Here is a 17,688-nt window from a genome sequence, read left to right as displayed (position 1 = left end):
GAGCCCCAGGCTCGAGGGAGGGGCCGATATAGGGCTAGCCAGGCTGGAAAGTGGGCTCCTGGAGGGAAGGTCTCCAGGACCCCGGGGGCAAGAGCAGGCCTGAACAGACGCCATGGGTCACAGGGCTCGGGCCCACGGGCCCCAGCCCTGGTCGAGCAAAGTGAGGGGACATGGGACAGAGCAGCTGGAGTCCTGAGTGAGAACAGTGGCACAGGGCAGTGCGCATGGTCGGGGGGTCGAGGGGCCCATCTGGGCCTGAGCCAGGGCTGCAGGCAATGGCTGAACAGAACAGGGGGGAGAGGACCGGCCCAGCCGGGCAGGGGTGCCTGTAATGCTGGCGCCCCGCAGGAGAGGAAGACAAGGGGCATGGCTCGGCTGCAGCAGTGCTGCCAGGCAGGCTGGCAGCGGGAAGGGCAGGAGCAGAGGGAGGGCTCTGGCCTGAGCAGGCAGCTGGGAGGCCCAGAGCTGGGCTGCAGGGCCCGGGGCTCTGGGGAAAGCTGCCTCGGGTGAGCTCAGGGCCAAGCCAGGAGCCCCGGTGGAGGAGGGACCGGTGGGCCCAGAGGCCCAGATTTGGAGCCTGGGCCTGGGCCAGAGGGATGGCAGGGGAGGGGCCTCGGAGGAGACTGCCTCCCCTCGCCCAGGCAAAGGGGCATGTTGGTGCCAGGGACCAACGCGCACGGGCCTTGACTGCAGAGCTGACCCAGAGGAACAGGGCCTGGAGAGCAAACAGCAGGCCGGGACCAGGGGCCAGGAGCAGAGCATGGGCAGTGGGTGGCAGTGGGTGGCAGTGTCCCTGCCAGGCTGGGGAAGCAGGACGGTGGCCTCAGGGGACCAGCAGAAGCTGGCCAGGAACACAGGCCACCCGCTGGTCGGGACAGGCACCCACAGGGGCTCTGGGCCCTGGCGGGGTCTCATCCAGGCACTCACCCAGCTCTGACCAGGCAGCTGCGTCCAGAACCTGCAGCTGCAATGGCAGCGAGCTGGGCGGCTGGTCTGCGGACTTTCTGGAAGCAAGTGGGTGCTGGGCGCAGCAGCCCCGCTGTTCTGGGGGCCCGATTCGCTGCCCGCCCCACAAGGAACAAGGCCCTGGCGGTCACGCAGCCTCCTCTCTTCCAGCCCCCAAGACGGCCCCATCGGTCTACCCTCTGGCCCCCTGCGGCAGGGACACGTCTGGCCCTAACGTGGCCTTGGGCTGCCTGGCCTCAAGCTACTTCCCCGAGCCAGTGACCGTGACCTGGAACTCGGGCGCCCTGACCAGTGGCGTGCACACCTTCCCATCCGTCCTGCAGCCGTCAGGGCTCTACTCCCTCAGCAGCATGGTGACCGTGCCGGCCAGCAGCCTGTCCAGCAAGAGCTACACGTGCAATGTCAACCACCCGGCCACCAGCACCAAGGTGGACAAGCGTGTTGGTGAGTGCCTGTGCTGGGGGCGGGAGTGCAGGTCGAGACAGGCCGGGGTGAGCCCCCCTGCCCGCAGGGACCAGTTCCCAGGATGGAGGGTCCCGCCCAGGGTGTCAGGGCCGCTCACCTCTGTCCCCCTCACCTGCAGGCCCAGGCTCAGGGAGGGGTCAACTCAGCACTTCGGAGAGGCCAGGGTGGGCACAGGCGGGACCCCTCCCCCGGCCCTGGGCCCCCAGCAGCACGAGCTGCTCTGGGATGTACCAAGACCTGACCCTGACCTAAGCCCAGCCCCGGGCCCTCCCCACCCCCAGTGACTCTGTGTGTTCTCTCCTCAGGAAGACCATGTCCCATATGCCCAGGTAAGAAACTCAGGCCTCGCCCTCCTCCCCAAGGAGGTAGCCTGAGCCCAGGTTCGGCCCGAGGGGGGACAGGTGCCCAGGAGGACCCCAGGCCACGAGCTGACCCACACTCTGTCTCCCCCACCAGCCTGTGAATCACCAGGGCCCTCGGTCTTCATCTTCCCTCCAAAACCCAAGGACACCCTCATGATCTCCCGGACACCCCAGGTCACGTGCGTGGTGGTAGATGTCAGCCAGGAGAACCCGGAGGTCCAGTTCTCCTGGTACGTGGACGGCGTAGAGGTGCACACGGCCCAGACGAGGCCAAAGGAGGAGCAGTTCAACAGCACCTACCGCGTGGTCAGCGTCCTGCCCATCCAGCACCAGGACTGGCTGAACGGGAAGGAGTTCGAGTGCAAGGTCAACAACAAAGACCTCCCAGCCCCCATCACGAAGACCATCTCCAAGGCCAAAGGTGGGCAAGGTGGGCAGGCGGAGAGGGTCCCGCGGGGCCGCCTGGGGGGACCATCATGCTAACAGAGGTGCCTGGCCTCACAGGGCAGATACAGGAGCCACAGGTGTACACCCTGCCCCCACCCACCGAGGAGCTGTCCAGGAGCAAAGTCAGCGTAACCTGCCTGGTCATTGGCTTCTACCCACCTGACATCGATGTGGAGTGGCAAAGAAACGGACATCCGGAGCCAGAGGGCAATTACCGCACCACCCCGCCCCAGCAGGACGTCGACGGGACCTACTTCCTGTACAGCAAGCTCACGGTGGACAAGCCCAGGTGGCAGCATGGAGACACATTCCAGTGTGCAGTGATGCACGAGGCTCTGCACAACCACTACACCCAGAAGTCCATCTCCAAGACTCCGGGTAAATGAGCCACTCGCTGCACCCCACGTGCTCTCGGGTCCCAAGAGCTCACCTGAGCCCCAGCGCTGTGCACATACGTCCCGGGCCAGCATGAAATAAAGCACCCAACACCACCCTGGCACCCGCAACGCTGTCATGGTTCTTTCCGAGGCAGAGCCCCAGTGCAGGCGCCACCCGCAGGGCCAGGGACAGGACAGGCTCTGGGCCAGAGGCGTCCCCGTGGCGTCGGGGGGAGAGGTCCCACTTGGGGGAGACCCGGTCAGTGGGGGTCTGCACAGGCCCCCTGGGGGCTGCCCGAGGCCGAGGAGGGAGCTTTGCCAGAGGCGGCCTCTCCTGTGGGCTGCCCTCCTGGCACACCTGCTCCGGCTGCTGTGTGTGGACGGACGGGAGAAGCCCTCCAGACCCCCTCGGGGAAATGACTGCCCAGGTCGTCCCGCCTCTGTCCAAGCCCAAGCTCAGGGGCAGCGGCCCGTCCTTGTCCCCAGGTTGCCTGTCTCCTGGGTCTCCTGTGCCCACAGGGTGGGGACGGCCCTGCTCCTCCCGAAAACACCCGACATCAGGCCCCCACCCCGCCTCAGGCCACGGGGCTCTGCCCTGCTGGTCCCCGCAGGGGGCCAGGCCTGGGCACTCGTGGCAGCACTCATCCCTGTGTCCCACAGGGGCAGAGGTAGGCAGCCCAGAGTGTCCAGGGGAGGGACAGTCCCAGACACCCCCAGGAGTGGAGCCCAGACCCACTGAAATCAAGCCCCTCCCACCGAGCGACCAGGCCCCCCCCCCCCCGCCACCGCCTTCCTCCACTCGCACACCCGGGCTCTCGCACACGCATGCACGCCGCCCCCACCTCCCAGCACACCCGCCCACCGCCTGCATCCACATGCACGCACACCCGGGCACACACACACCTACCCACGCACACATGTGTACACCCCCGGGCCCTCACAGACCAGAGCATGGAGCTGGGTCTCACACACCCTCACCGGGGACACCAGCCCGGCCCCACCCCCCGAGGCCCCACGGGCTGCTCAGCCACACTTGCACACTAGACCCCACGGACCCGCTCCGACGCCCGGCCCCGCTCTTCCCCTGGCACCTACGCCCCCTCCGGAACAAGCAGAAATCCCCAGCCCGCTTGTCCCCAGCACAGCCGCCCCCTCCGCCCGGGGACACACACCCCAAGGCCGTCTCGGCCCTTCCCTGGGCCAGAGCCCACCGGGCCCCTGCTCGGCTGACCTTCCACCCTCCGGGCCTGGCCCCCTCGGAGAGCGGGCGGGGCCTGAGCCACTGGCCTGCCCGGTCAGGACGCCCCCTCCCAGACGGTCCCCATGCTCGGGGGCCCCCACCAGAGGAGAGGGGGCAGGACATCCCCGGCCAGGCTGAGACTCAGCCCGGGATGCAGGACTGGGGGGCCGGGGCCGGGGCCAGGCACTGAGCTCAGCCGGGGGGTCCCCCACCTGGAGCCACCCCAGGCCCCGCGGGCTGGCACAGCACTGACCACCCCTCCCCGTGCAGAACTGCTCCTGGAGGAGAGCTGTGCCGACGCCCAGGACGGGGAGCTGGACGGGCTCTGGACCACCATCTCCATCTTCATCACGCTCTTCCTGCTCAGCGTGTGCTACAGCGCCACCGTGACGCTCTTCAAGGTGAGCGGGCCAGCCCCGCTGTCACCCGTGCCCCGGAGCCCCCTGCTGGCCCCTCCCTGGCCCGCCCTGCCGCCATGCTGTCACTGTGACGGCCCCTCCCCGTGCCCGCCCTGGCCTCTGGTCCTCTCCGGGACAGGGTGGCTGTCGGGGACCGCGGGGCTGGCCGGCGGACCCTGGGGGGCGGCCCACGTGCGGCCCGGGCTGCCCTCACCCCGTGCGCCCTGCAGGTGAAGTGGATCTTCTCGTCGGTGGTGGAGCTGAAGCGCACCATTGTCCCCGACTACAGAAACATGATCGGGCAGGGGGCCTAGGGCGCCCTCCAGGGCGGCCAGGGCCGCCCCACACCCGACAGGACCGCGTCCGTCAGCTCAAGCTGCTCCGCCTGCGCCAGGCCTGCCTCCGCCCTCTGACCTCGCCCGCACCTCTGGCTCTCGGCCACCTGGCCCGCACCTCCGCCCTCGGGCCTGGCGGCCCCCTCAGAAGGCGCCCCGCACCCCCACCGCCCCTCGGAAGCCCGAGTGGGCAGCAGCTCGGGCCCCGACCTGACTTGATGGACACCCACCACCACCAGCCCCCGCCAGAGCCACGGGACACCGCCGGGGCCACGTGTCCTCACCAGGAACGCCCGGCTCAGCCAGCGGGTCCAGCCGGCCACGAGGAGACCGGCGTCCAGCGGCTGACGGGACAGGGCCCAGGCTCCCTGTGGACCCCGTCCAGACCGGGCTCCAGAGGCAGGGCCCCCGACAGGAGGCTCCTGTGTCACAGCCTGGAGTGGGAACAGCTGCCCCCAACGCCAGCGTCTCCCAGCGGGGAAGTTCCCAGACAGGCCACCAACAGGCGCTCAGGTCATCTCCAGCCCAGGGCACTCGAGGGAAGAGGACCTGGGCCCGAGGCCACGGCAGGAGCCCCGGTGGGGACAGAGCAGCCCTGCCCAGGGAAGCGGTGAGGTGCCGCCAGACTGGCCTCCTGGAGGGAGTCCCGCTGGCTCGGACCCCCGCGGGCAGGACAGGCCCCACTGGACACAGGTGGGGGTAGACAGGCCTACCAGTGTACAGGGGCAGCCAGACCATCCCGAGGTCCTCGGCCTGAGTCACGTCCATCTGTCCATCCATCCATCCAGCAGGAGCTCCGTCCACCAGCCCCAGAGCTGGGTGAGAGGTGAGACCCCCAGGAGCGAGCCCCAGGCCCCGGACCCCCCAAGCCGGCCCCGCACTAACTCTCCCGCCCTGTCTCTACGGGAACCCCAAGTGGGTTCATGGCATCCGGGGAGCAGCCTCGGGACTGGGAGGGAAGGCTCATCTGCCAAGCTGTGGTCGCTCTTTCTCCTTGGTGAGTGTCTGGAGCCCAGGCACTCTCCTCACTGTTGCTCTCATTTTTCACGGCAATAAACCACTTTTACAACCCCTCAGCTCACTGGGACCTCTGCCTGTGTCACCCGCCTCCCCTGCGAATCCCAGCCTGGCCGCCCTCCCCCCACCTCCCTCCCCTGGCGTTTCCCCCCACAGCACCAAGGCCTCCAGGACACAGCGGCCAGCCTGGGGCCTGGCGGGGCCACGAGCAACTCGCGTGTGTTGGCTGTGTCATCAGCCTGTGCTGCTGTCGCAAACCCCGCAGCCGGCGGGGTCGCCGAACCAACTGCACCAACTCAGAGCTGAGAGTTAGGTCTTCCTGGGGTGACATGAGGCCACAGCCCGGGAGGCAGCACTGCAGGGAGCTCGCAGGTACCGCTCGCTCCAAGGAGGAGGGGACTGAATGTCACCATGTGTGTGACAGGAGGGAGGGCCTGGGAAGGCCAGGCCAGGGGGTATCGGGGGACAGAGGTCGGGAGAAGGGCTGGCCCAGGGAGCAGAGCTGGACCCGGCTCAAGCGCTCAGGACAGACGGGTCAGTGAGAAGGACGCGGGGTGGGGGGGGGGCCAAAGGGGACCTCGGGTGCAGACCACCGCCTGGGCTGCCCAGAGGGCCTAGCGCTTCCCAGGACAAGCCGAGGGGCCGCTCGGGGCTCTGGTGAGGGACCAGGGAGGGGGCCTGGTGATTGCGACCGGGCCCCCATGTCCGCCGGCCCGCCGGCATCTGTCCAGGGTGCGGCCAGGATGCCGACCTCGCACAGGTGATCCCGCCCCAGAGGAACAGCCCTCGGGCCAGGGCTGGAGGGGACAGGACTCTCCTGAAAGGGCAGAGCAAGGGGCCCAGCTGCCAATGCTTCCTAGTCACAGCTCCAGGAAGTGGGACAGGGCCAGCCCAGGGCTGTCCCAGGGAGCCGGGTCACCCTGGGGACACGGCCTGGGGCTGCTGTAAGCTGGCGCAAAAAGCCTCTCGGGGTGAGGGGAGGAGCCCCAGGCCGAGGCCAGCACCACGGCTTCCCAGGCCAGGAGCTGTGGTCCTTCTCAGCCTGGCCCAGAGCCCAGGGCATTGGCAAGGGCCCCTCCAGCATCCTACAGGAAACAGGATAGAGATGGAGCCAGAGCAGTGTGCAGGGAATGGACTGCGTCGCTCCAGGGGTCCCTGAACCAGACACGGGGGGGCCGGGACGTGCGGCCAGAGCATGGACGTGGGGTGGACAGCGGGGTCCAGGCATGCAGGGCACGGAGCGCCCTCCGCCTCCAGGTTCTGGGCGCTCAGGCCACGGTCCTGGGGCTCACCCCACACCCTCCGTTTCCCTCACCCTAAACGTCTAGCCCAACCTGAACGTGCCCATGGGCCACGCAGCCTGCTCAGCCCCAGGCCCTGGCCCTCACGTCTGTCCCCGCACCAGCGATCAGCCCCTGGCCGGCCCACTCCCGCGGGAGCGCCAGGATGGCGACAGCGGGGCTGGCCCCCGCACCCTCGAGAACTCCCCCACCGGACCCAGGCCTCCCACCCTGACCCCCAGCAACGCCTCATCCCATGGCAACCCCACCTCTCCACGTGCCCCGCGCACCCCCGGCCCAGGGCCCGACGCCAGCCCCTGAGCCCCTCGCGCTCCCCTGAGTGAGCCTGAAGCCAGCCCCCCGCGGCCTCCTGACCCCTAGACCCCCAGCATTAGCTTTACACACACCGGTACCATCTCACCTTGCCCACGCACACCCACATCTGCGTCTTACACACACACACACACACACACAGGCACACACACACAGGCACACGGGCACACGGACGTCCAGGATTTCCAGCTCAGCCCCAAAGCCGAGGGCACTAAGGGGCCCCCCCAACTTGGGGCCAGTCCCAGAAGAGCGTGGCTCCCCCGCAGAGAGACCCCGCTGGACGTGGGTGCCGACCACCCATTCGCACTGAACCACCCTCGAAACAGAGCGCGGGCCCACGGTCCAGCCCACACTCAGAGCCCACAGCCAAACCGAGGGCTCAGAGGCCAAGGCTGGCCCACGGTCCCCGTGCACCCTGCTCCGGAGTCTGAAGCCAGCCCAGCCCCGCCAGGCCTCCCTCCCCAGGCTCAGCCCGCCCCCCCCTGCCCCCAGCTCCCAGTGCCCGTGCCCCCCGTGCCCAGCCCAGTCCCTGTGCCCACCCCCACCCCTGTGGTCCACCCTCCCTGCTGGCCACCCCAGGCCCCAGGCCTGCAGAATGAGGAGGCAGAGAAGCCTCCTGGGGAGAGGCCGTGGGACCCTGGGGCTGTGGGCAAGGCCCTCGGGGTGGGAGGGGGTCTTTCACGGAAGGAGCTTCCCGGGGGGTCCACGCGGCCGCCGCCACCGTCTCGGCCCAGCTGCCCCACCCCCACTCACCGTGGCCTCGCTGGGGCCTCGCTCCTTTCTTTTCTTTGGTTTGTCTTTGTTTTTGTTTTGATTTTGGTTTTTTGTTTTTATCCCGCTACACAGCATGGGGCTCAATTTCCTCTTACATGTATACAGTTTTCCCCCCACCATTTGTTCTGTTGCAACGTGAGTATCTAGACATAGTTCTCAATGCTACTCAGCAGGATCTCCCTGTAAATCTCTCCTAAATTGTGTCTGATGACCCCAAGCTCCCCATCCCTCCCACTCCCTCCCTCTCCCGTCGGGCGGCCACAAGTCTACTCTCCAAGTCCATGATTTTCTTCTCTGTGGAGGTGTTCGTTTGTGCTGGATACTAGATTCCAGTTATAAGTGAGATCATATGGTATTTGTCTTTGTCTTTCTGGCTCATTTCACTCAGGATGAGAGTCTCTAGTTCCATCCATGTTGCTGCAAATGGCATTATGTCATTCTTTTTTATGGCTGAGGAGTATTCCGTTGTGTATGTACACCACGTCTTCCTAATCCAATCCTCTGTGGATGGACATTTGGGTGGTTTCCATGTCCTGCCTATTGTGAATAGTGCTGCAATGAACATGCGGGTGCACGTGTCTCTTTTAAGTAGAGGTTTGTCCGGATAGATGCCCAAGAGTGGGATTGCGGGGTCATGTGGAAGTTCTATGTATAGATTTCTAAGCTATCTCCAAACTGTTCTCCACGGAGGCTGTACCAGCTTACCTTCCGACCAACAGTGCAGGAGGGTTCCCTTTTCTCCACACGCCCTCCAGCACTTGTTATTTGTGGGCTTCTTAATGATGGCCATTCAGACTGGTGTGAGGTGGTATCTCACGGTAGTTTTGACTTGCATTTCCCTTATAATCAGCAATGTTGAGCATTTTTGCCTGTGTTTGCTGGCCGTCTGTATATCTTCCTTGGAGAACAGTCTATTCAGGTCTTTTGCCCATTTTTCCATTGGGTGATTGGCTTTTTTGCTGTTGAGTTGTGTGAGTTGCTTATGTATTCTGGAGATTAAGCCCTTGTCCGTTGCATTGTTTGAAGCTATGTTCTCCCATTCTGTAAGCTGTCTTTTTGTTTTCTTTGGGGTTTCAGTTTGATGAGGTCCCATGGGTGTATTTTTGCTCTTATGTCTGTTGCTTGGGGAGACTGACCTGAGCAAATATTCATGAGGTTGATGTCAGAGAGTGTTTTGCCTCTGTTCTCTTCCAGGACTCTGATGGTGTCTTGTCTTGTATTTAAGCCTCTCAGCCATTTGGAGTTTATTTGTGTGCATGGGGTGACGGTGTGTTCTAATTTCATTGCTTTGCATGCCGCTGTCCAGGTTTCCCGGCAATGCTTGCTGAATAGACTTTCTTTTTCCCAGTTTATGTTCCTGGCTCCCTTGTCAAAGATTAATTGACCATAGGGGTCAGGGTTTGTTTCCGGGTTCTCTATTCTGTTCCCTTGGTCGGTCTGTCTGTTTTGGTACCAGTACCACACTGTTTTGATGACGGTGGCTTTGTAATATTTCTTGAAGTCTGGGAGAGTGATGCCTCCTGCTTGGTTTTTGTTTCTCAGGATTGCTTTGGCGCTTCCGGGTCTTTTGTGGCTCCATATAAATTTCTGGATTGATTGTTCTAGTTGTGTGGAGAATGTCCTGGGTAATTTGATAGGGATGGCATTGACTCTGTGGATTGCTTTGGGGAGTATGGTCATTTCTACACTATTGATTTTTCCAATCCGTGAACATGGACTGTCTTTCCATTTCTCTACATCTTCTTTGATTTCTTTGATTAAAGTTTTATAGTTCTCGGCATATAAGTCCTTCACCTCCTTGGCCAGGTGTATTCCGAGGTATTTGATTCTCTGAGGTGCAATTTTAAAAGGTATTGTATTTTGGTATTCCTTTTCTAATATTTCATTGCTGGCATACAGAAACGCGACTGACTTCCGAATATTAATCTTATATCCTGCTACTTCGCTGAATTTATTAATCAGTTCAAGCAGTTTTGGGGTTGAGTCCTTCGGGTTTTCTCTGGAGAGTATCCTGTCGTCTGCATACAGTGACAGTTTTCTCTCTTCTCTTCCTGTATGGAGGCCTTGTATTTCTTTTGTTTGGCTAATTGCTGTGCCTGGGACTTCCAAAACTATGTTGAATAGCAGTGGGGAGAGTGGGCATCCTTGTCTTGTTCCTGATCTCAGTGGGAATTCTTTCAGCTTTTCACCATTAAGAATGATGTTTGCTGTGGGTTTGTCATCTATGGCCTTTATTATGTTAAGGTAGGTTCCCTCTATGCCCACTTTCTGAAGGGTTTTTATCAGAAATGGGTGTTGGATTTTGTCAAAGGCTTTTTCCACGTCTATTGAAAGGATCATATGGTTTTTATTCTTCAGTTTGTTTCACACTGATGGATTTGCGGATATTGAAAAACCCTTGCATCCCTGGGATAAATCCCACTTGATCATGACGTACAATCCTTGTAATGTAGTGTTGGATGCAGTTTGCCAGTGTTTTGTTGAGGATTTGTGCATCGATGTTCATCAGTGAAGTTGGCCTGTAGTTTTGTTTTTTTGTGGTAGCTTTGGTTTTGGTATCAGGGTGATGGTGGCCTCACAGAATGAGTTTGGGAGTATCCCTTCCTCTGCAATTTTTTGGAATAGTTTCAGAAGGAGAGGTGTTAGTTCTTCTCTAAATGTTTGATAGGATTCGCCTGTGAAGCCATCTGGTCCTGGACTTTTGTTTGTTGGAAGTTTTTTAATCACAGTTTCAATTTCAGTTCTTGTGATTGGCCCATTCAACTTTTCTATTTCATCTTGCTTTAGACTTAGAAGATCGTACTTCTCTAAGAATTTGTCCATTTCTTCTAGGTTTTCCATTTTCTTGGCGTATACTTGCATATAGTACTCTCTTATGATCCTTCGTATTTCTGTGATGTCTGTTGTTACTTCCCCTTTTTCATTTCTAATTTTATTGATTTGAGTGCTCTCTCTCTTTTTCTGGATAAGTCTGGTTGGGGGTTTATCAATTTTGTTGACCTTTTCAAAGAACCAGCTTCTCATTTCATTGATCTTTTCTATGGTTTTCTTCATTTCTATTTCATTGATTTCTGCTCTGATCTTTATGATTTCTTTCCTTCTACTAACTTTAGGTCTTGTCTGTTCTTCTCTCTCGAGCTGCTTGAGATGTAAAGTTAGCTTGTTTATTTGAGCTTTCTCTGTTTATTTTGAGGTGGGCTTGTATTGCTGTAAACTTTCCTCTTAGAACGGCTTTTGCTGCATCCCATAGGTTTTGGAGTGTCGTATCTTTGTTGTCATTTGCTGCCAGGTATTTTTTAATTTCCTCTTTGATTTCTTCAGTAATCCATTGGTTGTTTAGTAGCATGTTGTTTAGTCTCCATGTGTTTGTGTTTTTTGCAGTTTTTTTCTTCTTGTTGAGTTCCAGTCATATAGCGTTGTGGTCGGAAAAGATGCTTGATATGATTTCAATTTTCTTAAAGTTACGGAGGTTGGATTTGTAGCCCAGGATGTGATCAGTCTTAGAGAATGTTCCATGTGCACTTGAGAAGAATGTGTATTCTGTTGCTTTTGGATGGAATGTCCTATAAATATCTATTAACTCCATCTGGCTTAATGCATCATTCAGGGCCTGTGTTTCCTTAGTGATTTTCTGTTCTGATGATCTGTCCATTGCTGTGAGTGGGGTGTTAAAATCCCCTGCTATTATTGTGTTATTGTCAATTTCTCCTTTGAAGGTTGTTAGTAGTTGCCTTATATATTGTGGTGAAACTATGTTGGGTGAAAATGGTTGTATCTTCTTCTTGGATTGATCCTTTGATCATTATGTAATGACCTTCTTTGTCCCTTAAAATATTCCTCATTTTAAAGTCTATTTTGTCTGATATGAGTATTGCTACTCCAGTTTTCTTTTGATCCCCGTTTGCATGAAATATTTTCTTCCGTCCTCTCACTTTCAGTTTGTATGTGTCCCTAGAAGTGAAGTGGGTCTCTTGAAGACAGCATATATATGGATCTTGTTTTTGTATCCATTCAGCCAGTCTGTCTTTTGGTTGGGACGTTTAGTCCATTAACATTTAAGGTAATTATTGATATGTATGTTCTTATTGCCATTTTATTAATTGCTTTGGATTTGTTTTTGTTGCTCTTTTTTCTTCCCTTCTTTTCTTGTTCTCTCCTCTTCTGGTTTGATGACTATCTTTAGTGTTGTATTTGAGTTGATTTTTGTGTATCAATTGTAGATTTTTGGTATGCTGTTATTCTGAAATTTTGATATAAGAGTCTATATGTATATGAGATTGTTTTAAGCTGTTGGTCTCTTAATTTCAAGTTCATCTCTGGTGTCCTGCATTTGTACCCACTTCTTCTCATGATTTCTGATTTTGGTGGCATAATTGTGCATGGAATGATTTCGTATCCTTTCTGTATATATATCCCTTTACTGGTAAGCCTTGTCTATTGTGGTATTTTTGTTTCCTGTTGCTCTCTTTTCTTTTCTGCCTAGAGAAGTTCCTTTAGTATTTGTTGTGAGACTGGTTTAGTGTTGCTGAATTCTCTTAGCTTTTGCTTATCTGTGAAGGTTTTGATTTCTCCTTCTAATCTGAATGAGAGCCTTGCTGGGTAAAGTAATCTTGGTTGGAGGGTTTTTCCTTTCATCATGTTAAGTATATCATGCCACTCCCTTCTGGCCTGCAGAGTTTCTGCTGAAAAATCTGCCAATGACTTTATCGGGGTTCCCTTGTATGTTATTTGTTTCTTTTCCCTAGCTTCTTTCAACGTTTTCTCTTTGTCTTTAATTTTGGTCAGTTTGATTAATGTGTGTTTTGGTGTATTCCTCCTTGGATTTATTTTGTATGGTACTCGTTGAGCTTCCTGGATTTGAGTGGGTGGTTCCTTTCCCATGTTAGGGAAGTCTTCAGCTATTACCTCTTGGAATAGTTTTTCTGTCCCCTTCTCTCTCTCTTCTCCTTCTGGCACCCCAATATTACAGATGTTGGTGCGTTTAACGTTGTCCCAAAGTTCTCTGAGACTCTCTTCATTTGTTTTCCACCTTTTTTCTCTTTTCTGTTCTGTTCTCTTTTCTGTTCTGTTCTCTTTTCTGCATTCGTAATTTCTACTAATCTGTCCTCCACCTCACTTATTCGTTCTTCTGCCTCCTGTATTCTGCTGTTAGCTGCTTCTAGGGAATTTTTTATTTCAGTTATTGTACTTTGCATCTCTTCTTGTTTAAGTTTTATATCTTGTATCTCTTTGCTTAGTGTTTCCTATAAGTTATCCACCTTTACATCCAGTTTATTTCCAATGTTTTGCATCATCTTCAGTATCAACAATCTAAAGTCTTTTTCCTGGAAGCTGAGAATATCCTCATCACTTAGCTGATTTTCTGAGGGGTTTTCTTTCTCCCTCATCTGAGTTATAGTTCTCTGTCTTTTCATTTTTATAGGTTTTTGGTGTGGTGACCTTTTTACAGATAATAGAGTTGTAGCATCTCTTACTTCTGGTGGCTGCCCCCCTTGTGGCTGAGGTTGGTATGGGTGACCTGCTGCTGTAGGCTTCCTGATGGGAGGGACTGATGCCTGCCCACTGGTAGGTGGAGCTGATTCTAATCCCTCTGGTGGGTGGGGCCTTATCTCTGGATGGGATTAGAGGTGGCTGTATGCCTGAGGGGTCTTTAGGCAGTCTGTTTACTGAGGGGCAGGGCTGTGATCCCACCTGGATTGTTGTTTGCCCTGGGGTTTCTCAGCACTGATGGGTGGGGCCAGGTTTTTCCAAAAGGGTCACCTCCAGAGAAAGGCACGCTGATGAAGATTCCCAAGAGCTTTGCTTCCAATGACTTCCCCTCACAACAAGCCACATTCACCCCTGTTTTCCCAGGATGTCCTCCAAGAACTGCAGTCAGGTTTGATCCAGATTCCTACGGAGACTTAGCTTTGCCCCGGGACCCAGTGCACGTGAAAGTCTGTGTGCACCATTTAAGAATGAGGTCTCCGTTTCACCCAGACCTGTGGAGCTCCTGCGCACAAGCCCCAATGGCCTTCAATGCCAGATGCTCCAGGGGTGCTTTCTCCCAGTGCCAGAACCCCACACATGGGAGTTTGATGTGGGGTTCAGAAGTCTCACTCCTGGTAGGTGAGTCTCTGTGAACCAGTTAGTTTCCAGTCTGTGGGGCTTCCCACATGGGAGGTATGGAGTTGTTTATATCACGTAATCACCCCTCCTACCTCTTGATGTGGCCTCCTCTTTGTCTTCTGGAGTAGGATATCTTTTTGAAGGTTTATGGTCCACTTGGTTGAAGATTGCTCAGCCTTTACTTGTGAATTCTGTTGTTTTTAGGAGAGAAATTGAAGTCAACTCCTTTTATTCTGCAATCTTAATCCGATCTCCAGGGAACCATTGCGTTACCTACATGACTCCCTCTATTCCATTTAGTGTCAGCTGAAATGGCTCAAAAGCTGGGAGTGGAATCCTCTGAGGGCTTGATCTCTCACATGTCTGGCAGTTGATGCTGGTTGTTAACTGAGAAATTAGCTGGAACTGTCGGGTTGAAAAATTACATGTGTAATGTGCTTCCTCATTTTAGGAGTTCCCTAGAAGCCACTAAATGTTTTAATACAAGGTTATGTTGTTTATTTGAGTTCCATCTCCTTTCCAGAGAGGTGATTGTATTGCTAGGACATTTCACTTGTTGCTGTGCAAGTCCAGGGCGAATCCAGGAAACATAAGCCCCTCTAGGGGTTTCAAGTGAGAAGTGATGCCACCCAGGAAATCAAAGGTGTATGAAATCGGCACGAGGGCTGGCAGGATGCCCACGGGGGAGAAGGTCGTCGAGGCTCGGGGGCCCCCGGGAAGCCCAGGGCCTTCTGCCTCAGAGGGCTCCTCGGGCTTGTGCGTGGGGGCATCAGGGTCTCAGAGAATGCCCCTCAACAGAACACAGTCCACAGGAGGAGCCCACCGCTAATCCACTCCAAGGCGAAAAGCTGAGCTCATTTCCACCAAGGTCAGGACCAAGACTAGGATGGCCACCCTCACCACATAGTTGGCCACGGTGTACTCAACAGAGCAGGGGACGTCCTAGCCCCAGCAGTCAGGGAAGAAAAAGACAGCAACGCCGTCCTTTTGGAAGAGAAACGTAAGACTCTCACTGTTTGCAGAGGACATGGCGCTGCACGTAGGAAGTCCTAAAGATACCACCAGGGAACTGCTAGAGCTCATCAGTGCCTTAGGTACCGTGGCAGGATACAGACTAATGCCCGGAAATCTACCGCATGTCTACACACTCCCAGCAAAAGGCCAGAAAGGGCAGGTGGGGGGGTAATCAAACTTATCAACGCATCCAGAAGAATAACATACCTATGAACAAACCTACCTAAAGAGGCAAAAGACCCGTGCTATGAAGACTAGAAGACGCTGACGAAAGCAATCAGAGATGACACAAACAGATGGAAAGCCAGACCACGCTCCTGGATTGGAAGACTCAGGATTGTCACAATGACCGCAGTAACCATGCAGTCTACGCACCCAACGCCATCCCTATCAAATTGCCAGTGGCATTTTGCACAGAACTGGAACAGAAAAGATTTAAATTTGTGTGGAAATACAAAATACCTCAAAGAGCCAAAGCAACCTTGAAAAAGAAAAGTGGAGCTGGTGGAATCAGCAGTTCTAGTTCTGTGAAAGATGCCGTTGGAAATGTCATACGCGGGGCCCAACCACACGCTCATGAGGGCAGAAGGGGTGCCCACCAGGGCCAAGAGGCCAAGGGCTCACACGAGGGGCCTGGCACCTGGGCTGTGGTGGGCAAGGCAGCATAAGCCCAGTGGGACATAGAGAACCATAACAGCCTGGGTTCCCACGCCCTCCCCTGGGTCCCAGGCACCACTCACCCACCCCACACACCCACATGAGCCGCCAGGGCACTGTCTGGACTTCCCCAGGCCCTCTGGGACAGAAACCACACAGAAGGAAAGGGAATTTCAGGAAGCAGCCAGGCCGGCAGGTTTCGATTCCATTCTTAGTGTGCAGGGCTGTGGGCAGGGAGGTCATGCCTCCAGGGACCAGACACCCACCCGAGGAAGCAGGGCTGCAGGCACAGAGCACAGACACAAGGAGCCACTTGCACCTGGGGCCAGAGCAGGAGGGGCCTGGAGCCCAGAGCAGTAGGGGAGCCACCTCCTCGGCCCCCACACTCGGTGTGTGAGGTCCACGAGGACTGGGGCAGGGGCAGCGGAGGGGGATGAGGAGGGGAGACCCCACAGCAGGGCTGCAGCCGACCCAGCCCAGGGAACGCAGCCTGCACACGGGTCATGTCGCCCGCTCAGCACAGGGACCAGGCAGCCCTGGCAGGGGCAAGCCCACGCCAACAGAGCTGGCGCCCCAGAGGCCAGAGGAGGTCAGTGGGGCCGCCAGGCCTCTGCGGAACATGATGAGCTGGGGTCAGAGGCCTGAGGGATCTGCTCGGCCAGGTTGCTGGAGGCACAGGGCTGGGCAGGGGCTGAGGACAAGGCCAGGATGGACAGGTGGGTCTGGGCGGAGGACCCAGGGAAGAGACGGACACAGCGCAGGGGACAAAGAGGTCACCTGGGGTTGCAGGCTCCCGTCCCGGCTGGCGGAGCCCGCTTGAGCCCCAGGGCAGGTATGAAAGCAGTAACTGTCGGGTCCCGGGGAAGGAGCCAGGGCCACGGCCAGCAGGTGAGCCGGGAGCAGAGCAGGCAAGGCGGGCCGGGCTCCTGTGTGCCCAGAGCTGGCAGCACAGGGACTGAGCCTAAAGCCCCACAGGCCGCAGGAGGGCTGACGGGAGCCAGGGGCCTGAGGGCAGGAGCGGGAGCCAGGGGCTGGGAGCTGGGCGCCAGTGCAGCTGAGCCAGCAACTAGAGGGAGCCAGGGCCCAGACAGGCTCCAAGGGTGGTCACGGAGAGAAGAGGGTGAGCTCAGAAGGGTCAGGAGCCCCTCCGGGAGGGGACCAGGTGGGACAGAGGCTCTGCCAGCAGGACGCTACCCAGAGAGGGTGGGCCCCCAGGGCTCCGGGAACAAAGGCCGGCCCTGGGAAAGAAAGGAAGCCAGGAGTGGAGCTAGACAAGGCTGAGGGTTTGGGGGCAGGAAGCGGGGTGGTGACTCTGAGGCCCAGGAGCCCCAGGGAAAGGGGCAGGTAGGCTGCAGGTGAGCAGGGAACCGGGAGGGCAGAAGAGCTGTCCTTAGAGCTGCTGGGAACTCATAGAGCTGGTGGAGGTGAGCAGGGGGCTGGCAGGCCAGAGGGGCATTACCTGGAGCTCCTGGGTCACGGAGAGCTTGGGCAGGTGAGCAGGGGCTGGGAGGGCAGGGGGAAGAGCCTGGAGTTCCTGAGAGCAGGTAAAGGTTGTGCAGGTGAACTTGGGCTGGGTGTGCAGGGGGCAGTCCTGGGACCTTTGGGAGCAGGTAGAGCTAGGGCAGGTGAGCAGAAGCTGGGAGGAAACAGTTGAACCTGGAGCTTCTTGAACCAGGACGAGCTTGTGCAGGTGAGCGTGGGCTGGGAGGGCAGGGGCTGCACCTGGAGCTTCTGAGACAAGGTAGAGCTTGGGCAGGTGAGCAGGGTCTGGGAGGGCAGGGGGCAGTCATGGGACCTCCTGGGAGCAGGTAGAGCTCGGGCAGGTGAGCAGAAGCTGGGAGGGCAGGGGGCTGAACCTCAAGCTCCTGGATGCGGTCGAGCTTGGGGAGCTGAGCAGGGGCTCAGAGGGCAGGGG

The 17,688-nt window shown here is 57.2% G+C and overlaps 1 long non-coding RNA gene and 1 gene segment (V, D, J or C); both read left to right on the top strand.

The window, feature by feature from the left end:
* The first annotated feature begins 469 nt into the window (after positions 1–469).
* On the top strand, positions 470–5,666 carry LOC125135509 (immunoglobulin heavy constant gamma 4-like). The segment is given in 6 exon segments: positions 470–1,410; positions 1,737–1,760; positions 1,888–2,214; positions 2,298–2,618; positions 4,128–4,258; positions 4,486–5,666. Coding segments are annotated over 6 exon segments (1,701 nt in total).
* An 8,404-nt stretch (positions 5,667–14,070) lies between these two features.
* LOC125135513 (uncharacterized) lies at positions 14,071–14,602 on the top strand. The gene is made up of 2 exons (XR_007136983.1): positions 14,071–14,102; positions 14,307–14,602. It is a non-coding gene; the product is annotated as an uncharacterized LOC125135513 (long non-coding RNA).
* The last annotated feature ends 3,086 nt before the right edge of the window (positions 14,603–17,688 follow it).

The sequence above is a fragment of the Phacochoerus africanus genome, chromosome 9, assembly GCF_016906955.1.
Source record: "Phacochoerus africanus isolate WHEZ1 chromosome 9, ROS_Pafr_v1, whole genome shotgun sequence".
Lineage (NCBI taxonomy): Eukaryota > Metazoa > Chordata > Mammalia > Artiodactyla > Suidae > Phacochoerus > Phacochoerus africanus.
Note: the sequence above shows the minus strand (reverse complement) of the source record. Positions and strands in the feature narration are given on the sequence as shown.